The sequence below is a fragment of the Hippoglossus stenolepis genome, chromosome 6 (genome assembly GCF_022539355.2).
Source record: "Hippoglossus stenolepis isolate QCI-W04-F060 chromosome 6, HSTE1.2, whole genome shotgun sequence".
In the NCBI taxonomy this organism is placed as follows: Eukaryota; Metazoa; Chordata; class Actinopteri; order Pleuronectiformes; family Pleuronectidae; genus Hippoglossus; species Hippoglossus stenolepis.
Window position 1 is genome coordinate 13,106,075 of NC_061488.1, and position 20,075 is coordinate 13,126,149.

Sequence of the window (20,075 nt, forward strand, 5' to 3'; positions counted from 1 at the left end):
GCTGCACAAAATACTACATTTATCAGCAACTGTGACAAGCAGGGGCTGTTTTGACAATAACTGTCTCCCCAAAGAAGAATTTGCAGTGATTACAAACAAAATTGATTAAATATCAAAGCAAACTGGGTTATAGGTGTCTACATCAATATTTGGGCGAGCGTGGTTATTAAATATGGATACATTTGAGGAGGAAAGATGGTGTGGAATGTGAAGCATGCCAGTCTGAACAGATATTGGGGAGAGAAGAAGAGCAGTCTTTGTATTTGGTGAAGTGCCGCTTACCAGCGAATCTGCACCGAGACTTAATGAAAGAAGAGAAATACAGGATTCATACGACAACAAAGACGGAGGGGATATGTGCAACAGAAAGGAATGAAATTGTGGAATTAAGACCAGGTCATCTGTCCCGGAGCTTTCTGCTTTGTTCAGCATGCAACATGAATCTTTTTCCAGATGTACATGTCGTCACATCACATTGAAGATATGTTTTACCACCATGCTGCCCTCTGCTGTTCAACAAATACAGATTTTCCCCTCCGCTGCGCCTCATACGAGACCTGCTACCTTGACCTGATAAAACTATATGTAGTGTGAGCTCTAAACCAGGACAAAAAAAACTAATTATTTCCCTGCTTGATGTTGGATAGCCAAGTTATTATTATTTTTCCATATTTCAAAGAGGCCTCTAGACACTGCACCCTTTGGGTTTTCCCTTTAAAGCTCAAGGAGTGTTTCACTAATTGGCAGGAAGTAGTCCACTTCAATTAGAACATGGTATACAAGGCTCTGGCCAAATGTTTACCACGCCAGATTCTACCGGCAGACCTACTAACACACATGCACACACACATACACACACATACACACACACAAACGACTCCAAGGAGGTCAGCAATCTAATGACAAGCTTTGATTTACCTATGAAAATGTGTTCACATACAAGGTTGTTAAAAATGGAGAAATCAACATATTCAAATGAAAGGAAAGAAATAATGCTTCTTTCACAGTGTCTGTGACGTCAGACAAAAAGAGACTGTGGACTATAGAGGAACACTGTTTTCAAAAGAGGTTACGACATCAAGCTGTTTCTGTTATTTGAATGAATAAAAGCAACAACAAGATATGGTGGAGCAGACAGTCTTTCTGTTAACACTGCTCATTAGTAGTTTTAAATGACTACAACTACTATGACTACACCTCTACTTCTCCATCTCCTCCTACCAGTACTAATTTAGGTAACAACCTTTAGGTACCAGTACAGGAAGTAATTCAGCTAGAGATATTTTTGTTTGGTCTTTTGTTTCCATCTTGTGGTGAAATGATGGAATGGCAAGTCCTTTACCCTGAGGTCACATGACTGTCACCAAAGTAACAAACTCAAATCCTCAATACTCAGATACTTTAGTCCAGTACTGGAACAACAATACCAACATCATCAGATATTTAATTCAACAATGTGCAATCATACATTCACTATTGTTGCTTGGGTTGGAGATTGTTTGAACTACTAATATTTTTGGATCTCAGAAATAATATTTGAGCAGCCGTCAGCGCCACCAGGCCTTTGAGCCATGTAAAACATCTTCAAACATAAGATACTCTTTACACAGGGGTTTAACAGAATACTTGATGGTTATTATTTAGATAGAGATGTGCATACATCATTATACTAAGCTCATTAACATTTTGAATGCAATATTTTATCAATAGTCAATATCAGTCTATCACCATCTTGTACTTGTCCAGAGTTGCAGCAAAGAGACAAGATGACTGTGATGATGATGATGTTGATGATGCTTTAGATAATCTTGCCTATGGAGAGTACTATTATGCTCATATACTGTCCGGACTAGTTCGTCAAGATTTCTGCGGAAAAGTGGAAATTTAATTCCGTGCACACACATATACATTTTTCTGATATGAATGTTTACCTGTGTCATGGTCGTCTTTTCTGAGGTGCATCAACACCGTTTATTAAACGTAATGAGCCGTTGTATTTCCCGCCCACTTTTGTCGGACACAAAGTCATTTGCACGATGAGCTTTATTGTTTCCTCGCTTTAATTATTCAAACAGAAAAGTACAAAAATAATCTCAAGCACAGCTTAAAAGTTAAATTACTCATTTGTACATCATAATAAAGACAAACTCAAAAATCCTTTGACTTGCCGAACAAGACATGTTCCAACACTATGTCCCTTTAGCGCTTACAGTCAAGTCACGATACATTCAAAAACATCAATATCTAGGTATGCTCATCTGAATTCTCATCTGAACGCCTTGAATATTTTCATTGTTGTCAGTGCAAAGTTTTCAATCAAAGCTGCAAACAGGGAGGCTTATTCAAAGTTACAGTGTCTGGATTAAGACAACATTCTTTTATACATCAAATTAAATATTAAATTTACTTATACATTTGCAAACAGGTGAACAATTCACACACTACCACGTTGACAAAGCAGCATGATGATCTTAAATAAATGATTCACGAATGTTCCAGCACCGAAAACCCTTATGTTTGTATGAATTCTTATGTTCAAATATGTACAAATGAATTCATGAACGCAGCAAAACAACAACCGGGGAGTGGATAAAAGCTTACAGTTAACAACCCGACATAGGCAGAATTTACATAATACAAATTGAAATACACAAACAGGCATTACATTACTGGAAAATCCTTATAATAAGTGAGGAAACAGGATGACAGTGGCCCACCCACGGGGTTTGAGGTGTCAATGAAGGGTTTGAGTAAGTGAATCATATTCTTTGACCTTTGCTGTGACCAGATCTCAACCCAAGTGAATATAGCTGGAGGATTTTGGACCAACGTGTTAGACAACGCTCCGTCAAACCAAGAAAATGAGGAGATATCTTTTGGATGTTTGGTGTTTATCCTCCAGTAGACGTGCACTGAAGTGCTGTTGTGTTGTCTCATAGTGGCCCAACACATTGCTCAGACTGTCAATGTTAGTGTTTCCTCTGATATTTCATCATCTGTGTGGTGTAATGCATTGCCTGTATGAGCTGAATAAACCTCAACGGACGTTGGTTGTCATTGTGGTTTGAATGTTCGTGTAAAGCTCCTTGAGTAGTTGACTATAAAAGCACTATATAAATACAGACCATTTACCATATAGTTTTAGGTTGTGTCTATATATTCAATCATACCTCTACTGTGCGTTTCATTATTTTTCTGATCAATATAAGCTTTAGTCTCTCTAGCCTCATTATTTGCGTAGATATCTTGGAACATATTTTTTGGACCATATCTCTGATCACCTTGACCTTAACTGTTAGCTCTGTAGGTTAATCATCTGTAGATACCCTCCCAAGTGGTATTCCCACAGAGTTTGGTGAAGATCCAAACTGCGATATTGGTCATTTTGCACGCACACACGCTGTAATATAGTTGCTGCAGTTGTGTTTGTTTGTACCCTTGACTCAGTTTCAGTTACTAGTCTGGCACTGAAACCTGTTCTTGAAGTAGAAGTCTTCATTATGAATGTTGCTTTCAACGTTGGAGTAACGGAACTTGTTGTAGGCCTTTTGATCGTCCGTTTCACCCCAGGGTAATTTGATCTTAGATGCATGGTTCACAATGACGTCGCTGCAGGAGGCGATGTGGAGGGAGCCCAGAGCGTCAATGAAGAACTCTGCAGCATCAAAAGAAGGTTTAGTTTTTCTGGCTTTTTAACTTGAGGCAACTCGGCAGCTACATACAGATAGACTCACCCAGATGAGCCTGCCGTGACATGCGGGGGTTGAAGCCCACCTGCTGCACCTTGTATGTCCGGCCCATGAAGAAGTTGATGACAGCATCAGCAACCACGCAGTTGGGAAATTCCTCGATTACATGGTGGTAGCCATTTCTGATGTGTAAACAGTCGCCCTCCTCTCCTCCTTCCTCCACTGAGATGGTGTGACGGTATGTTGCAGTGTAGCCTGTCACCTCTCTCACTGCACCACCAACCTACAGTCGTTACGTGGCAATGTTAGGACTGTGGATACTTGCAAACAAGAAATAAGATATAAAGTTTACACTGTATAATACAGATGGGGAAAAAGAAAAGTACACCTCCCTAATTTTGACTGCGTTATTGCCATTTCAAAACAGAGGTTTGGACATCATGTTGTCATGTCAACAGAAGTTGCCATTGCAGCATCTATGTACGTGTCTGTTTTTCTTCATAGATCTCCAGAAATGGCTAATTAGTTTTTAGGGCTAAAAAAGGAAATGTTGTTGTTACCTGACATTGTTTAATTTACTTCATGCAAATGTTTGAGCGAAAGAGGAAAAGCGATGAAAAGGGAAAAACTGGCACCAATAAAAGTTTAGCATTTCCCTATTCCTGCCAAATTAGGGAGAAGTGAACTACAGCTGGAAAGAGCCTTGCTTTAGCATTATGGGCACAATGGACAGAAGCACACTCTTCATCCTCTTGGGAGCATTATTTATAGATACATTAATATATAAAGTCAACATTAACTCAGCAGATACACTCTATTGTATCTGGGGATGAATCTCACCAGATCTAGCGAGGTCTTCTCCAGGATGTCCACCATCTTCTCCAACTTAGTGTTTGCACTGAAGATGAAGTCATCATCCACCCACAGAACATACTTGGTTATCACTTGAGACACTGCCAGGTTTCTTCCTGCAAACCAACCCTGTATACAATGGATGAACGAAGGCCACAACACATTAACTGAACTGTTTTATAATCACAATCACTCAGCAAATATAAGAGATCTCAGGTGAGCTCGAGTCTCATAAATGTGTGTGAATATGTTTGTGATTTAACAATTCTTAAATCTCAATGATCAGAGTTCCAGCCCACAAACATACCAACACACAGGACACTTTTCATGCACATCCTGAATGCCAGGTACACAGAGGAGGCAGTGGATGGCTACTGAGCACGGAACACCTCTCCTTAGAGCTTCCACACCGAAAGCAGAAACTACAGGTGTTCCTGGAGTTCTGCCTGCCTGCCAAGGTCAGTAATAACTTTATGGATTTTTTGATAAGCCACTGATGCGTTGTGATTTGCTCTCAGTCGCCAGTACTACTATGGCTGATGGATCTATTGTCAATATATTCGTGAGAATACAGTAAAGCAATGATGCAAAACACTATGTTACAGATCTTATCTTATGTTAGTACAAGTAGATTGGTACTGGAGGGCAAAACATCCAGGTGTGTGAGGAGTTTGGGAGGGCTATAGAGAGGATTCAGGCAGGGGAAACAAGCTGTGGAGGAGGAAGTACTGATTATGTGTGGGGATATCATGAGGTGATGGAAAGAACACTCCTCCTGGAACAACTTGAAATCGTTGGCAAGGAGAAGGGTGTCTGAACGACCCGCCTGCCACCATGACCCAACTCTGGGTGCCAGAAAATGGATGGAAGGGTTGCTACCAATGCTGAGCAGATTTCTAAAATTGCATGAGTCTGGACATAAGATGAAATAATTACTCACATTTAGCTGATGTATTAATCACCCATAGAAACAGGACCTGACTGATGATACTAGAGACACACTTCAAACTTCTTTACCTTTCCAAATGGCATGATGTAATGTTCAATGTGAGGCCCAGTCACTGGCTCAGGGTGTTCAGAATCATCTGCTATCACTATGGTGACGGTGGGATAATACTGGCGTATGCTGTCGATGAGATCTTTGAGTTTGTCATAGCGTATGAAGGTCTTGCAGGCGATGGTGACAAGTGCACTAATATTGTACTCTGAGTGGAAACAAACAAACAAACAAACAAACAAAAAGACATAAATAAATATGTTGCAATGTGGCATTCAAGCACTTTCCATCAAATAAAACTGATATAATTGATCACAAACCTTTTTGGTTTCCAGTGTTGTAAAGTCTGGGGATGGAGCCATGTCCGACTTTGATGGTGAAAAATGAGCGGTGACCCTCATTCGCAAACTCAACTGCAGAGCAAAATAACAACTGTGATACTTTTTCTTATTTGAGTGGAGCATATCTAAAAAATACCACTGTGTATTTACTGTGTCATTGAATTACACTGTGACACTATTGCTGCTTAAAGTCATCTTCACATATCAACAGCATCCCCTCCCCCCCCCCACCCAGATATGAATCAAGAACACTGAGCTGTAAACACATGACAACAAAACACAGCCTCTTCTGACCGATAATAACCAAAGAAGCAGTGGTCATGAGGTTGCACGGTTTCCAGTTTGCACACTCGTCCCAATCCTGTTGCCCTGTGGGGAGATGTCTAATTATGCAGCACCTCTGTATTTGAAGATAATAGTAAAACGTTACACGAAAATATATGATTTCAGGATTGGATGGTATAAACGGTACAGACAAGTCTTGGGTATAAATAAACCCGCATGGTAGGACTTTAAAATGTACCTTTGCCTGAAAAAACCCTCACAGATCTAAAGTAGCAATGGCATAACTACAGCAGTGGGGGGCAGCAATGCACTAACTGTGCTGAGGGCGTCAGAGAGAATTTAGCCACAGACTTTATACAGACATTGTTCTGGTTTTAAAAGTCAGGCAACACGCAGGAAAAGAAGCCACTATGGACTCCTCGTCTACATTTCAGAGAACCCTTGAACCTTTAAGGAAGGTTCAACGCCTTTTCTCATTAAAATTATAAACTAATTATCTACTGATTTAGTCACTTTCTCCTACATAGGGACTTTGGTTTATGAGTATTCCCACATCCACCCAGGAGTCAATGCATCTATCATGAGTGAGCTTATGCTTCTTCTATGGTAACACTGAGAGTCCAACACACTGCAACTTAACAAAACACATGCAAATGGGGAAAACATCTTCATCAGTTTCACAACACATGCGCTGCAAATACTCGCAACCAAATACTCCCAACACAACCTAATACTAGCAAAACAACCAAATACTCGCACAAATACTCATAACACAACAAAATACTTGTGACACAACCAAGTACAACACAACCAAATACTTGCAACACAACCTAATACTCTTAACACAACCAAATACTTTCAAGACCACCAAATAGTTACAACACAACCACATGTTCACTACACAACCAAATAATCGCAACACAACAAAATACTCACAACACAACCAAATGCTCACGACACAACCAAATACTTGCAAACAACCAAATACTCGCGACACAACCAAATAATTCAAACACACAGACATGCCTGTTGTTGCCATGGTGACTCATGACTTATGTTGGCTATTCCTCAGGCTGGTTGTTTGCAGCGTGTTTCAAGTTGCAGTGCATGTGTTGTCAAATCGATGAAGATGTTTTGTCAAATTCTGTGATGTGTAGTGTTCTCTTAAGTTGCAGTGCATTGACCTCTCAGAGCCACCGTACCATTCCTGTAATTGTGACTGAGGCAGCAGCATGTTAGCTTCTAACAACACGCAAAAAACGATGGCTTCCTTCCTGTTCCAGTTTTACATGGTGTTTTACATTTTTAGAGCAGTTGATCTGTCAAATCTAACCTGGTTTTGCCTGCATGCTTTTCCCTTTGTATATGGAATGAAATGCCACAGACAGTGAGCCATGGTATTTACCATCCATCACATAGAAATGATGTGATCGCATTCAAATGCAGTGTAGTGTACAGATAAGCACATGAACTCCAAAAGAATGTTGTGTGTTACACTGTGCATAAGATGAAACTCAGAATTTACAAATATTTACAAATGACATTCTATCTTTTAGACTAGTGTTCACGTAATAACTTCACCTGTATCTGCTGTCTTTGGATGGAAAACGGTGTTTGTGTATGTGACAAACTGGAGCTGCTTGTTCAGAGCGGAGAGATCCTGACTCGACAATATCATGTGCTTCTCTCCTTCTCCTTTGACAGAGACACTGTCCACTGTAGCAGCAACATCAAAAGTCCCAAGAGTTGCAGTCAAAGACACCTGTTACACAAGTTAAATGATTTTGGGTGAAAGAAATATAAGAAAAACGTACACATTTATGTATGTAACCACATGAAATCCCTAAAATTAAGAAATTACCGTATGCTTTGATTTTTTTTCCTCTTTAAGGCCCAACCCTATATGGAAAAAGAGGAATTGTTATCGGATATAAACACAGGATGGTTGTTAGTGATTTAACTAAATAATTTGTGATGTGGTGACATTTAATCAACATATTTCTTTGATATGTGTTGTGTTAAATATGCTGTTACCAGGAACGATGATTGTTTTAAGGGGTCGCACCTCCACACCCTGGGTAGGATACTGAAGAGGACTGTTGGCCTCGGCTACAATAGGTAGGTCTGCAGGGCTGTAGGACCTTTACTTAAAGAAAATATCAGACAGAGAGGTAGGTGCACATTAATATGACTTTTCTGTATGATTAGAGTCTTGAGCTAAAAGTAATCATTCACATTTAATCAAAACTAGCATGAGCTGGTGTATTTAAATTCAGGGGTTAGGTGTTGTTCCCGAATGACAATTGTGATGGAAATCTGGAAATACAAGAGGCTGGAAAACACCAAAGTTATCCACGTGTATTTTAATAGGGGCTTTCTGCAGAAAGGATCAACACAGAGAGTCACAAGGATCTCAGAGTGAAGATGGAGGACACTCAAATGCAAGGATCTTATATAGGAGGACTAAGGCTGTCTCAGAACCAATTAAGACTGGACGACCACTCCCTGCTTCTCTGTCTGCACAAGCAGCAGTGAGCTCTGCTGCTTGTGCAGACAGAGAAGCAGGGAATGGTCGTGCAATCAGTGTATCATGTGCTGTTACCACAGAGAAAGTTCAGTTCAAAGTCTGGATTCTGCAAAGGTGTTTCCTGTAAATCTGGTCTGGGGAAACAAACTTCAGTTATTGTTACTACACAGTTATGTTGTCACCATCTCCTTCTGTTGGAAGAAGAGTAGCTGGGTTTAGAACATTACAGCTTTTCACAGTGATGTTAGGCATTTCCAACAGAATAGCATGTTATCGACAGCATCATAGACACAGCATTTGGGATCAGCAGGGTGAGTGGGGAGTATCCTACTAAATCATTGGAAGCCATGACAGTCTTATCTGAAGCTGCTACAGCTCTAAGACAAGTAAGGAGGCCTGTATCAACAGGATCATGTTTCGTTGAGAAAAATGCCACAGGTCTCTGTTTGCCCCCATGGTCTGGGAGTAGCACTGATAGTAGCCTCCCTTCTCGTCAACTGTCTGTGTGAAAGGTCGGTCAGGGTTCAGTAGTCCTAAGTCGAGGGGTCGTTTGTAAGGTCAGTTTCAAGTCAGTGAAAGCTTTCTCTGTGTCATCAGTCCATGTCACCTTACTATATGCTTGTAGGCCTTGTCCGTGTGCGATTGCGCTGAGGGCTCCTCGAGGACAGCATAGTTAGGAATAAATTATCTCCAAATAAGAACACATTCCCAGGAATGACATCACTTGTTTCTTTGTAACAAGTTTAGGAATATTTTAAATTGCTAATACTCTCTCAGGGGAGAGGGATTTGCCCTCTGCTGTGATCACATGCCCTTAAAAATTAAACTTGTACTTTTACAAACTGCAGTTTTTCAGGCTTGCCTTATGTCCTTCTGCATTTAGATGTTTTAGTAGAGCTACAGAATCCTTTTCACAATATTCTTCAGTTAGAGCACAAATCATTAAATCACCAACATATTGTAAAAGTGCACTTCCTGGTGTTACCTCTAATGATCTTAAGCTTTCTTTTAGTGCCTGGTTGTAAATGGTCGGTGATTCACAATAGCCTTGACGAAGGCATGTGAATGAATAACTTTCTCTGTTAGACGCAAACCAGTATTGGCTGTCTTTATCAATTCGAACGCTGAAAAATGCATTTGCCAGATCAACAACAGAGAACCATTTACTATCCCGCAGAACTTGCTAAAGGATTGTCTAAGAATTTGGAACAGACGGAGCGCATTGTTGTACTGCGGCGTTGACAACTTACAAATCTCGGATGAATCGCAAATCATCAGGTTGTGATTTATCAAAAATATGCTTCACCGGAAAAATCGAAGTGTGCACTAGTGAATCCTTGCAAAGAACAATTACACCTGCCCTCAATAGAGAGTTGAAAACTGGTGTAATATCATCGATGGCTTTCTGTTTCAGTGGATATTGTCAGATCATGGTGTGATAACCACAGGTTCCATGTTTTAAATTAAACCCACTTCATGATTACCTTGAGCCCTTGAAATGTTGTTTGCATAATGTAAATATACATGTGCATATTGGGCGTCTGTATGTGTGTCTGGTACCAGTTGAACAGTCCTGAATCTGGGAACAACAGATGTAAATCATTTTCTAAACACTTGCAAAAATGTATTATACTGAACCACAGGATCTGATATCTTTTCCCAAATGTCAGCATTGACACATTTTTTTATCCACGGTCCCAAGTCTTGCCATTCATCATTTTTGTGTTTTGACAGCAAGACATGTGAGTGTGAACCAGGAACGTCAAAAAAGGAAAGCATCCTCTGAACATCTGTGAAGGAACTGAGAGGGTGACTTATTTTCTGGTTTGAGTAAAATTACAGAAACAGCACATCTATGTTCATTCCAGAACATGCAACTTAGCGTTAAATTCTCTTTCACACAACTTTCTTCACAACTTTCTCTTAACCATCTTTTTTCAAAACATGCATCTCTCCCTTTGTGTTTGTGTGCAGTGCAGTGTAAATCTTCTGGATGCATACACGTGGTGTCTGTTCTTAGTGTGACTGAATGGGCCTTATCCACTAGATCAGTGTTGATTGATGTGACAACAGATGAACAGAGCTTCCATTCATACGCATATAACAGTGAAGCAGCATTACACTTAATGCATGTATAAATCTGTGGTGGATCCAGATCAGCCGTTCGGACCACTATGACTCCTGATGGGGTGGAAACTATAAAAATATCCAAAAGACACATTACATCTCTTCCCATCAAATTAATTGGACAACATGAGGATAGCAAAAATGAACACTTGAATTTTTCAGTGATGCCTCAAATTATATTATATTATAATATCACTGAAATGTAAGATTTTACTTTTCTGGCCTGACTTACTTTTTTCTTTCTCCTTTAGCTTCAGTCTCAGCTGTTTTAGCCTGTCTTATACTAAAACTCCCCCCAGTTGGAAACCCACATTCTTTCATCCATACTTGTATCACACTTAGTGCTGTGTCACCATAGTTCCTTCGCATGACGTTCATATTAGGATTACTCAGATCAGTTCCATTATCCAAATCTTTAAATTGTTCATTTACCCATGTAAAGAATTTTTTTTTATTAAGAATTAGTTACCTTAAGTCTTCAATCAATCTCCAAAACGCTATCGTAAGGAGCAAATAGGAAACGTAGCAATATAAACATCCTCAAAATAATGTAATACCCCCTACATAATATTACCAATAGTAATTTCCTTTTACTTACTTGGTCTCTGGTAATTTCTCAATTTATCTCTCTTTTTTCTTTTTTTTTTAATCCATTTAATACACATTAAAAAATCCTGACCAACATGAATCATAGTGCCTTAAAGAAGTTCTCTACATAGCGCGCTTTTGGTGAGTTGCCTGACACAATGCAAATACAACTCAGTATTATGTCCTCTCTGTGGTTGCAGTTGAAACAACTTTATAAAGGTACCTCGTCAGTCTACCTTCCAGGATTCTTCTAAACCTTGGTTAAAAATTTACGGGGCTTTCACCCGTCTGAAGGATGTTATACCCTTAGACCAACTTCTTCGTAACACTATGTTTGCCGGTAAAAAATAATAAATAAAAATACACTTGAAATCTCAGATCCTCACCAGATAGATCGCAGCGCTGAGACGATCCGGGCTCGAGTCTCGGTCCCTGCATCTCACCCGTCCTAATGGGGAGGTTAAGGTTGGAAACTTTTTTCCCAAGAAGATCACTCAACCGTAGACACCGAGTCCAGATGCGTCCAGTCGTGCGATCCCACTTCTGACACCAAATTGTGATGGAAATCTGGAAATACAAGAGGCTGGAAACCACCAAAGTTATCCACGTGTATTTTAATAGGGGCTTTCTGCAGAAAGGATCAACACAAAGAGTCACAAGGATCTCAGAGTGAAGATGCAGGACACTCAAATGCAAGGATCTTATATAGGAGGACTAAGGCTGTCTCTCAGAACCAGTTAAGACTGGTTCTGTAGGCGCAGGTTGAGAGAGGAATCTAAACACAAACAACTGATTTACATCTGTTTCCTAAGGAGATAAGCAGACATACATTCCGTTCTTTGGAGGGTAAATAAGTGGCAAAAGGGTCTGGCAGTGGCAGACAGGGCTGCAAAAGTTACTCTTCAACTATAAAATAGGTTTCAACCACACTTAGTTAATTTTTCCAGTACACCTTGTTACCTAATGATTTCTCTGATAAAACGTTCACTGTCAACCAAAGATAAACCTCACACTGAACATAGGACAGTGCTGTTAGATTTCCTATGAAGAATTTTCTGTGAAATTCTTTTTCAAATATCTTTAGGTTTTGGATCACTGACCTGACAAAATATGGCTCTGAGAAGTTGCGAGTTAACACATTTTTTGCTGAAATTTTACAGAAAAATGTAGTCCCAGATTGTAGAGTCGATATGATGCATTTATGTTTGCCGATATTAAACAATTAAAAAGAGCTTTGATTTATAGAGTAAAACATGCAGAAAGGATGTGCATTTATGTTTGCATCGTATGTATAGAAATAGTTTATTTTCTTGATTCATGTTCTATATATTTTGTTGTACTTGGTGTTATAACTTCAACTTAGAAATCATTGCAGAATTACAGATATATTTACATACGTCACGTCGTCTGATATTATTTACTCCCTACTATCCGCATCAACCCCCCAAATTATCAATATTGGTCAGGCCCTAGTGCATCTACAGTTTGTGCACCAAAGATATGGAACAGAGGGTGATTTGAGGTTTTCATTATCATCCTTTATGTTTGCACCTTTCTTTATTCATTTGAATGGCAAATAACACTAATGGCAGACGAGGAAGGACTGGTGTTAAGCTGCAGTGAGAACACGGACAGTGCTGGCTTAATGTCAATACAGTGCCTGATAATGTGGTTAATACTTTATGACGGACACAGTATCCAGGTTACTTGAAAGCCTGCACTGCGTCCTTGAACGATATCTGCCATGCATCCCCACCCAATTTCTTATCTCAGCTTACATGTGGGTGCAGCTAAAAAATAACGTGAGTAGGCGAACACTGCAGACACAATTTGAGCAAGGCCTTTCAATAGATCACAGTGTCAGTGTATTGAGATCCCATGTCAGTGGTGGATGATTAATTGCAGATCAAACTAGTCCCTGACTCTTCATGACTAACTCTTCTTTTTTGCAGATATAAGCCAAGCTGACAGTTAACATGATCCCAAAAGGGTTTACTACTGTATATTTGTCATCTACTGAACCTTACCTGCTCTGTGATTTGCTGTACTCTTGAGCTCTGTGACGCTTCACACCCTCAGGGTCAGGATAGGACTCTAAAAACGCAGTATCGAGTTTGTGGGCCCACACGCGTGGGAAAAGCAGATTGGAGAACGGCAGTTGAAATGTCTCCTTATCAGCCAGACATACACATGAGTTTTGAGCCAGTTGTCTGTGTCGGAGAGAAAACAGCAGTGAGTTGATAAAGATGGAAAAAATATGATATAAAAACAGAATTAAGTCAGAATTACAGTCAAATATTAACGCACCGTGCCACTTGCTCTTTTATATGGAAGGCAATGTCGTCATAGCCACTGTTGATGTCTTCAATTTGTCCCGCGAGGAGTTTCTTTACTGAACCCCCGTGTCTCGGTCGTAAGTCGACTCCTGAACTGGTTTCATGGCTCCAAGTACGAAACAAAGCTATCAGCCCGCCGACACTGACAATCAGTCCAAGAAACTTCTTGCAGGTGTTTCGCATCTGGAATGAGGATTAAAAGCAATTGGGAAATTTTTTTTATTTTTTAGTAAGAGTTATATTGTGTACATTACAAATATTAGAATCAGATCTACACAGAGCTTATCAGATCTGATCACACATGTTTCAGGCCGCAGATGCACAAATTAAACCTGTTGGTAGTGTGGCAGGTAAAAACTGTTTAACACCCCTGTCAATGTATCAGCATTAATAATTTAAAGCCCAAACTGAATTGATGAGATGTAATTTATGCCCAATGAATACACACGTTTGATTGTTGTTGTTTTCACAATTGACACTAATTGAAGACCACTTAATCTTAAAGGTTACTCACTGTAGATGTTGAGCTGAGGTGAAGGTTAGTGTCTCTGTTTTTATATTTGCACTTATTTTTCTATACTTAGTTTATTTACTGACGTAATAAACATTGTTTCAATTCACAAAGGAAATAGTTTATACTGTATCATAACTTTATCTATTTTAAGAAGGATTCATTATTATGGTATATTTTTATGTTCCACTCAATCTTGTTTTATTTATAATAATCTAAAAGATAGTTAGTGATAGAGACTTCAAATAATGGCACAAAGTTATAAAGAAAGACAAAGATATATACGTTGCATTCTCAGGAAAAAATATTTATAGCATATTGGTGGAAAAATGTAGGTTAGTAGCCTTCCTTCAAAAACACTTGGGAATTTAACACTTTTTTATTTCCAATCCTAGGGCCTTAAAAAACACAATGGCATACAGTACAGGCTTTAATGACTCTACCATGCAGAGAATGTGTTTTTCTTTCCTACTACAACATTTGGTGAGGTGAGGAACAATACTTGTCGAGATATTAATGTCAATATGCGGCCGCCCACCTAAGTCGTTTTTGAGGCAAAACAAAATACAAAACGCAGATCAACGGAAGTCAACATCACACTTGTTGAACCATAAACCACAGAGGGAGGGCCCAACAACCTGTTTCACAGGAGGAAATGTGCAGCAATGTGCAGAATCAGTTCTGCACACAAAATATTATAGCACCAGGTGTCGGTTGTCAGTTACAACAAAGACACATCCACAAAGGGATGAACAACAGCACAAGAAGATGGAGGTTAAATCGAAAAATGATTTAAGGAGCCAAAAGTAACACACATAATCAAAATAAAACACAAATTGATGTATAAACATCAGAAGTTGTGATTAAAAATACAGTAAGGAAGTGACAATGACTATCAGGCAGATGTGGGAAAGTGATTGTATTAGAATCAGAAAACACAAGAGTAACAATACAATAATGTAAGAGGACTGAGTGTTAAGATTAAAAAATCAGAAGGACAGCAAAAAGAGTATAAAAGCCCCAGGTTTTGGACAGTTGTGAGCACTTTCTTCCATTGCCTGAAAACTTCACTTCAATCCATAACTGGCGAACCGCCCATCAAGAAAGAATACCTCGAGGATGGGGCTGTGGTAGCAGCCAGCACTTATCTTTGAATTCCTGCAACAGCTCCAACTAATGATATTCAGTAGATTTGAGATATCCTCAACTTTTTTTATTCAGAGTCAACGGAGGTTGTGACGGGCTTTTCTCCATCAGGGCCCCGAGGCTCTGGAACTCCTTGACTGATGAGATTAGGCTCGCCAACTCACTACCTATCTTTAAATCATTGATCAAAACTTTTTAACATCTGATTTGTGTGATGGAATTCTTACCTCTCTGCTATACCTTGTATGTAATGTTTTTCTACTCCATGGGAATTTTATTTGTCTTTTGTGCAGGAACCTTGACCTTGTAGGAAACCAAATATTTGCGACCAAAAGCATTGGCACTGACCCATTGCTGATTGTGTTGTGTGGAAGCTGGCAATGCCACATTTATTAAAACAAATGAATGAAACCTATCCAGGTAGCGTCAGTCAAATGACTGAGAGGGTTCAAATGTGATTTCCAGAAAAAGGAAGTTGTAGTAAAAGACAACTTGAACAGTTAAAAGAGAAACGGAAGAGAGAGAGAGACAAAAGGAACAACAGTGGATCGCAACTCAGAGGCAGAGAATGAGACACACAAGACACGCAACCAGTACATACGTGAACACAACAGTCTACTAATACACTGTATTCCTGTCTTTCTGAGTACAAGAACAAAGGAAAATGTAAGGTGAATCTGGACTCCTTGTCCTCCTCCTCTCCTCCTCCTCCTCCTCCAGTGCAACAACATCAACCTCCACCAGATCAAGGAGGACAGCCATCAGTCCCCCCATCTCCTCAACCAACTCGCCAAGCGGAAGGAAACGCAAGCGATGATGAGCCGCACGAGAGAGGTGCTGCAGGTGGACCACACCCTGATTCCACCACAGGAAGTAAGATGCAGACAAGAAGCATGATGACTGGTAAACAAGTGACTGGTACTTTCCCTATGGTACAAGTGGCTGGTGGACAAGGCCCAATGCTGGTATTCAGACCATGGCCAGATCAAGATATAATTGAAGCCATGGGTCATGTCTGATCCAAAAGAAAATGTACAAAAGTGGGAAAGTGAGATGGAGAGGTTTGTCAGAGAATATCGTCCCGAATCTTGCAGAGACAACTCAAAAATGATTTCCACAAGATGAGTACTGTGTTCACAGTGGAGGTGATGAGACGACTGAAAGATGTAAATTATACCAGCCGTAACAATGACAGCTCCGGAACAATTTAATCCATGTTACGAAAACTGCTTTTTGAGTAAGAATGAATCCAACTGCCATTTCCTCCACTACGCAAGGCCCTAATAACACTGTCAGCGCATACTTGCAGAGACTTACAGCTTCTTTTGACCTGCACAGTGGACTCACACGTCCAGCTAACATGGGAGCATCCCCATTGTCTGATTCACTCCATTGCACATCACATGTGAGTTCAGGGCCACACAGCAGTTATGGGAAGAAGTGGTATATAGACATGATGACACCATAAAGGTTAAACCTAATACATGTGTATTGGACAGAGGATGCTGCTGCTATGTCTGTCTCACTCTCTCCAATGCAGGAAAAAGCTGTTCACTGGAGAAACTCCTCATGTGTCACTCGCAACACCAGTACGATGGAAATGGCAGGATTTGGGCCCGTGGCTGGGGCGGCTACATCTGAGAGATTTCAAACCGGTTGAAGGGGAGCCCTGGACAGAATACAGCGAGAGTGGTAATGTATACCGCACTGTATTAACTTAGTGGAAGACGGTAAATCCCGGGTGAAACTTTACTTTAATCTGTCATGACAGACCCACAAAGCATTCCTGAATTGGCAGAGATCCCATCATGATTATGGGACAAACAAAAATATGATGTGGGATTGATGGAAAACATAAAACTACTAGTTGTTCATCCAAAATCAGATTACAGACCATGTCTGAAACAATATCCCCTCAAACAAGAGGCCATGCAGAGCATCAAACCGGTTTTTAGGTCATTACTGCAAGCGGGTGTAATCGATCCATGTGAGGACTCACCAGTGAGCAGCCCAATATTTGGACTCGCTGTCCCCAGGGATATTGAGAGAGTCCAGGTGTATTTCACGCCGCACTACAGGAGAACTTACAAGGCTTACATTTGCCAACTGGCTCAGCTTTATTGCAATATGTTGATGATTTGATGATGTGTAGTCTATCAGAACAGGCCTGTAAAACAGACATGCATAAACTGCATTGCTTAAATTTCTTGTAGAGAACGAGCACAAAGCCAGTTTACCTATATTGCAATTGGCCAAACAGGAAGTGACTTATCTAGGACATGTGATCACAGCAGAGGGCAGATCCCTCTCTACCAAACATGTTAAAGCTATCCAATCAGTTCCAAAACCTGTCTGGATTCATTTTAATCATTTTCTTCATACTTTTACTTCCAACTACATTTGGTGTAGTTTCTTAAATGGGAGAGCTTTTTACTCTGTTGCCCATGACAGTAGGTGTTTAGTTCAAAAAGGCATAGAGGAAATGATGTCTGATCTACTGAGCGGGTTACATGTCTTTATAGTACTGCCATACAAGCCAGCTAGCCAGTCAGATTTAGCTTTAACCGCAGCGTTATTTTCTTATACCATGTATTTTGTGAAGCACTCAGTAACCTTCTTTAGATAAGTGCTATATAAATAAAGTTATCATTATGAAGATGATGATTGTTATTATTAATAATAAATACAGGGACAGATTCATTTGATTGTTGTATTCACTTGTGTACTTCTGTATTCTCGATTTTACTGCTTATTTCTGTTAGCTTCAGAAAGTATTAAACAAAATGTCCTGTCTGCATTTAAGGTGCAGATCCCTTTAGAGCAGTGGTCAACCATGAGGAACAAACCAGAACAACAAGAATCAAGAAAGTACAATTTCTTCAAGAAAGAAAAACTACAAAGTGCTATAAGTAAGTGCCATTGAAGTGCTACTAAATTGTTAGTTTAAACTTTTATTCAAGGTATAGTGGGAAGATGTGTGTTTTTAGTTTGCGGCGGAAGATGTGTAGACTTTCTGTCCTGATGTCAATGGGGAGCTCATTCCACCATTTAGGAGCCAGGAGAGCAAACAGTCATGATTTTGTTGATATCTTCTAAGAAACCCACTTAGGAGGGTCATACTTATTATTTTTTGCAATTTCTGTTAGGCTGAATGTACAAGAAATAAATATACACAAAGAAGGGCAGTCGTGCAAATGTTTCTATTCAATAGACAATATTCAAATTAATATCAACTCATATTTACAATGCAAAATATGTACCTCCTCAGTTCCACATCATGTTCTGCAGAAGAGCTGCTACTGCAGCACAATGTTTTTACATAATATAGGCTTTGATTTGAATATGGCCACAAATAGGATTATTTCCTTGTATGAAAGAAGTCCCTTGTACTCAAATAAATACCAGTACTACGCAGTATGAAGCCGTGCATCTTCTGCTCCAGCAAATATTTAACAATAAAAAAACCTTTTTAAACAAGGGAATGGATTCCATCAACAGAAACGCTGGAGAGCTTTTATTTTGAAAAGGCATACAGAAAGTGTTGCAACCATTTGTTTGTGACATAAATTCATCAGAAACACTTTAAAACTCAGGTGAAAGATCATCTTCTCTGTTTATTCTGCTGTGAACCACGATGTTCATCTCTCTATGACACAAACGTATTTACATCACTTCCCGAACCAGTTTCAAAGTAAAAGCACTCCAGCGTTTCACCTTCTCATTTGTTCCAGCGGATCTCTGATTGTTATCGACAGACCGGAAGATGCGCATCTTCATACCGTAGAGGCCTGACATTTAGTTTAGTACATAAACCAACTTGTTCTTGAAGGAAATGCAGGAGATAAACCTGCAACTCCACCGCCAGTAGCGGACACACAGCGCGTGTGAAAAACTAAATTTAACAGAATAATTATCTATAACGTACAACAACAAATAAAGCGCTTTTACTTACAGGCAACTGTAACATTTCTCCTTGAATCCAAGCAGCCACACGCTGGCAGCATGAAGGGCTCACATGATTATTCATATGCAGACTCAGCTTTTTGCTTCATTACGCTTCTCTCCAACTTTGTGGTCGTTTTTTCATCTGTTTTTCGTTGTGAAAATACCTCGCACTGCTGATACAACATACTTTGGCGTATGGTGTGACTATTTACAACATGCGGAGCGTGGTGACAAATGTATATTTTATCTAATTAATTTCACTAACTTTTATTAAAACTATTTTATTAAAACTCTCCAAACTAAGGCTACAAATCCTCAGACACGTGGCCTTGGAAGAAAGCCCTTCTCTTTCTTCCAAAATAGATATGTAGTCCCCCCCAAAAAAAGTGCGCACACGTCTTAAGAGCCAAGTCTGTATTGGGTACAGACTCCTCTGCTAAATATGATGAAACCAATGAAACAGTATTTCATAGAAATGGAAAAAAAAGACAGGAGGGAGAGAGAGGAGGATTCTTACTGTTGTGGATTCTGGAGGATTAATAGTCCTTGTTCATTGAAGCCAAACGAGACACTGATAGTGACTCAGGCGTCAGAGAGAGCCACTCCTCTTCCACAAGATGAGACTTAACTGGGCGTTACATTACATTTCGGTGATTTCTTATCAAGTCATGTTTTGACTTGGTTTGACTTGTTCTAGCAGTTTAAAAGGATGATTTAATCTTCGAATTGCT

The 20,075-nt window shown here is 39.7% G+C and overlaps 1 protein-coding gene across 1 annotated transcript; it reads right to left on the reverse strand.

The window, feature by feature from the left end:
* Window positions 1–3,407: 3,407 nt before the first annotated feature.
* On the reverse strand, window positions 3,408–19,968 carry b4galnt1a (beta-1,4-N-acetyl-galactosaminyl transferase 1a). Its single transcript, XM_035160339.2, has 11 exons — window positions 19,862–19,968; window positions 13,714–13,925; window positions 13,434–13,616; window positions 8,199–8,305; window positions 8,026–8,063; window positions 7,746–7,926; window positions 5,859–5,951; window positions 5,559–5,746; window positions 4,530–4,670; window positions 3,735–3,972; window positions 3,408–3,655 (listed from the first exon to the last, which is right to left on the reverse strand). Exons 2-11 carry the CDS (start codon window positions 13,923–13,925, stop codon window positions 3,450–3,452), a joined length of 1,587 nt encoding a protein of 528 aa, XP_035016230.1. The 5' UTR covers window positions 19,862–19,968; the 3' UTR covers window positions 3,408–3,449.
* Window positions 19,969–20,075: the final 107 nt, after the last annotated feature.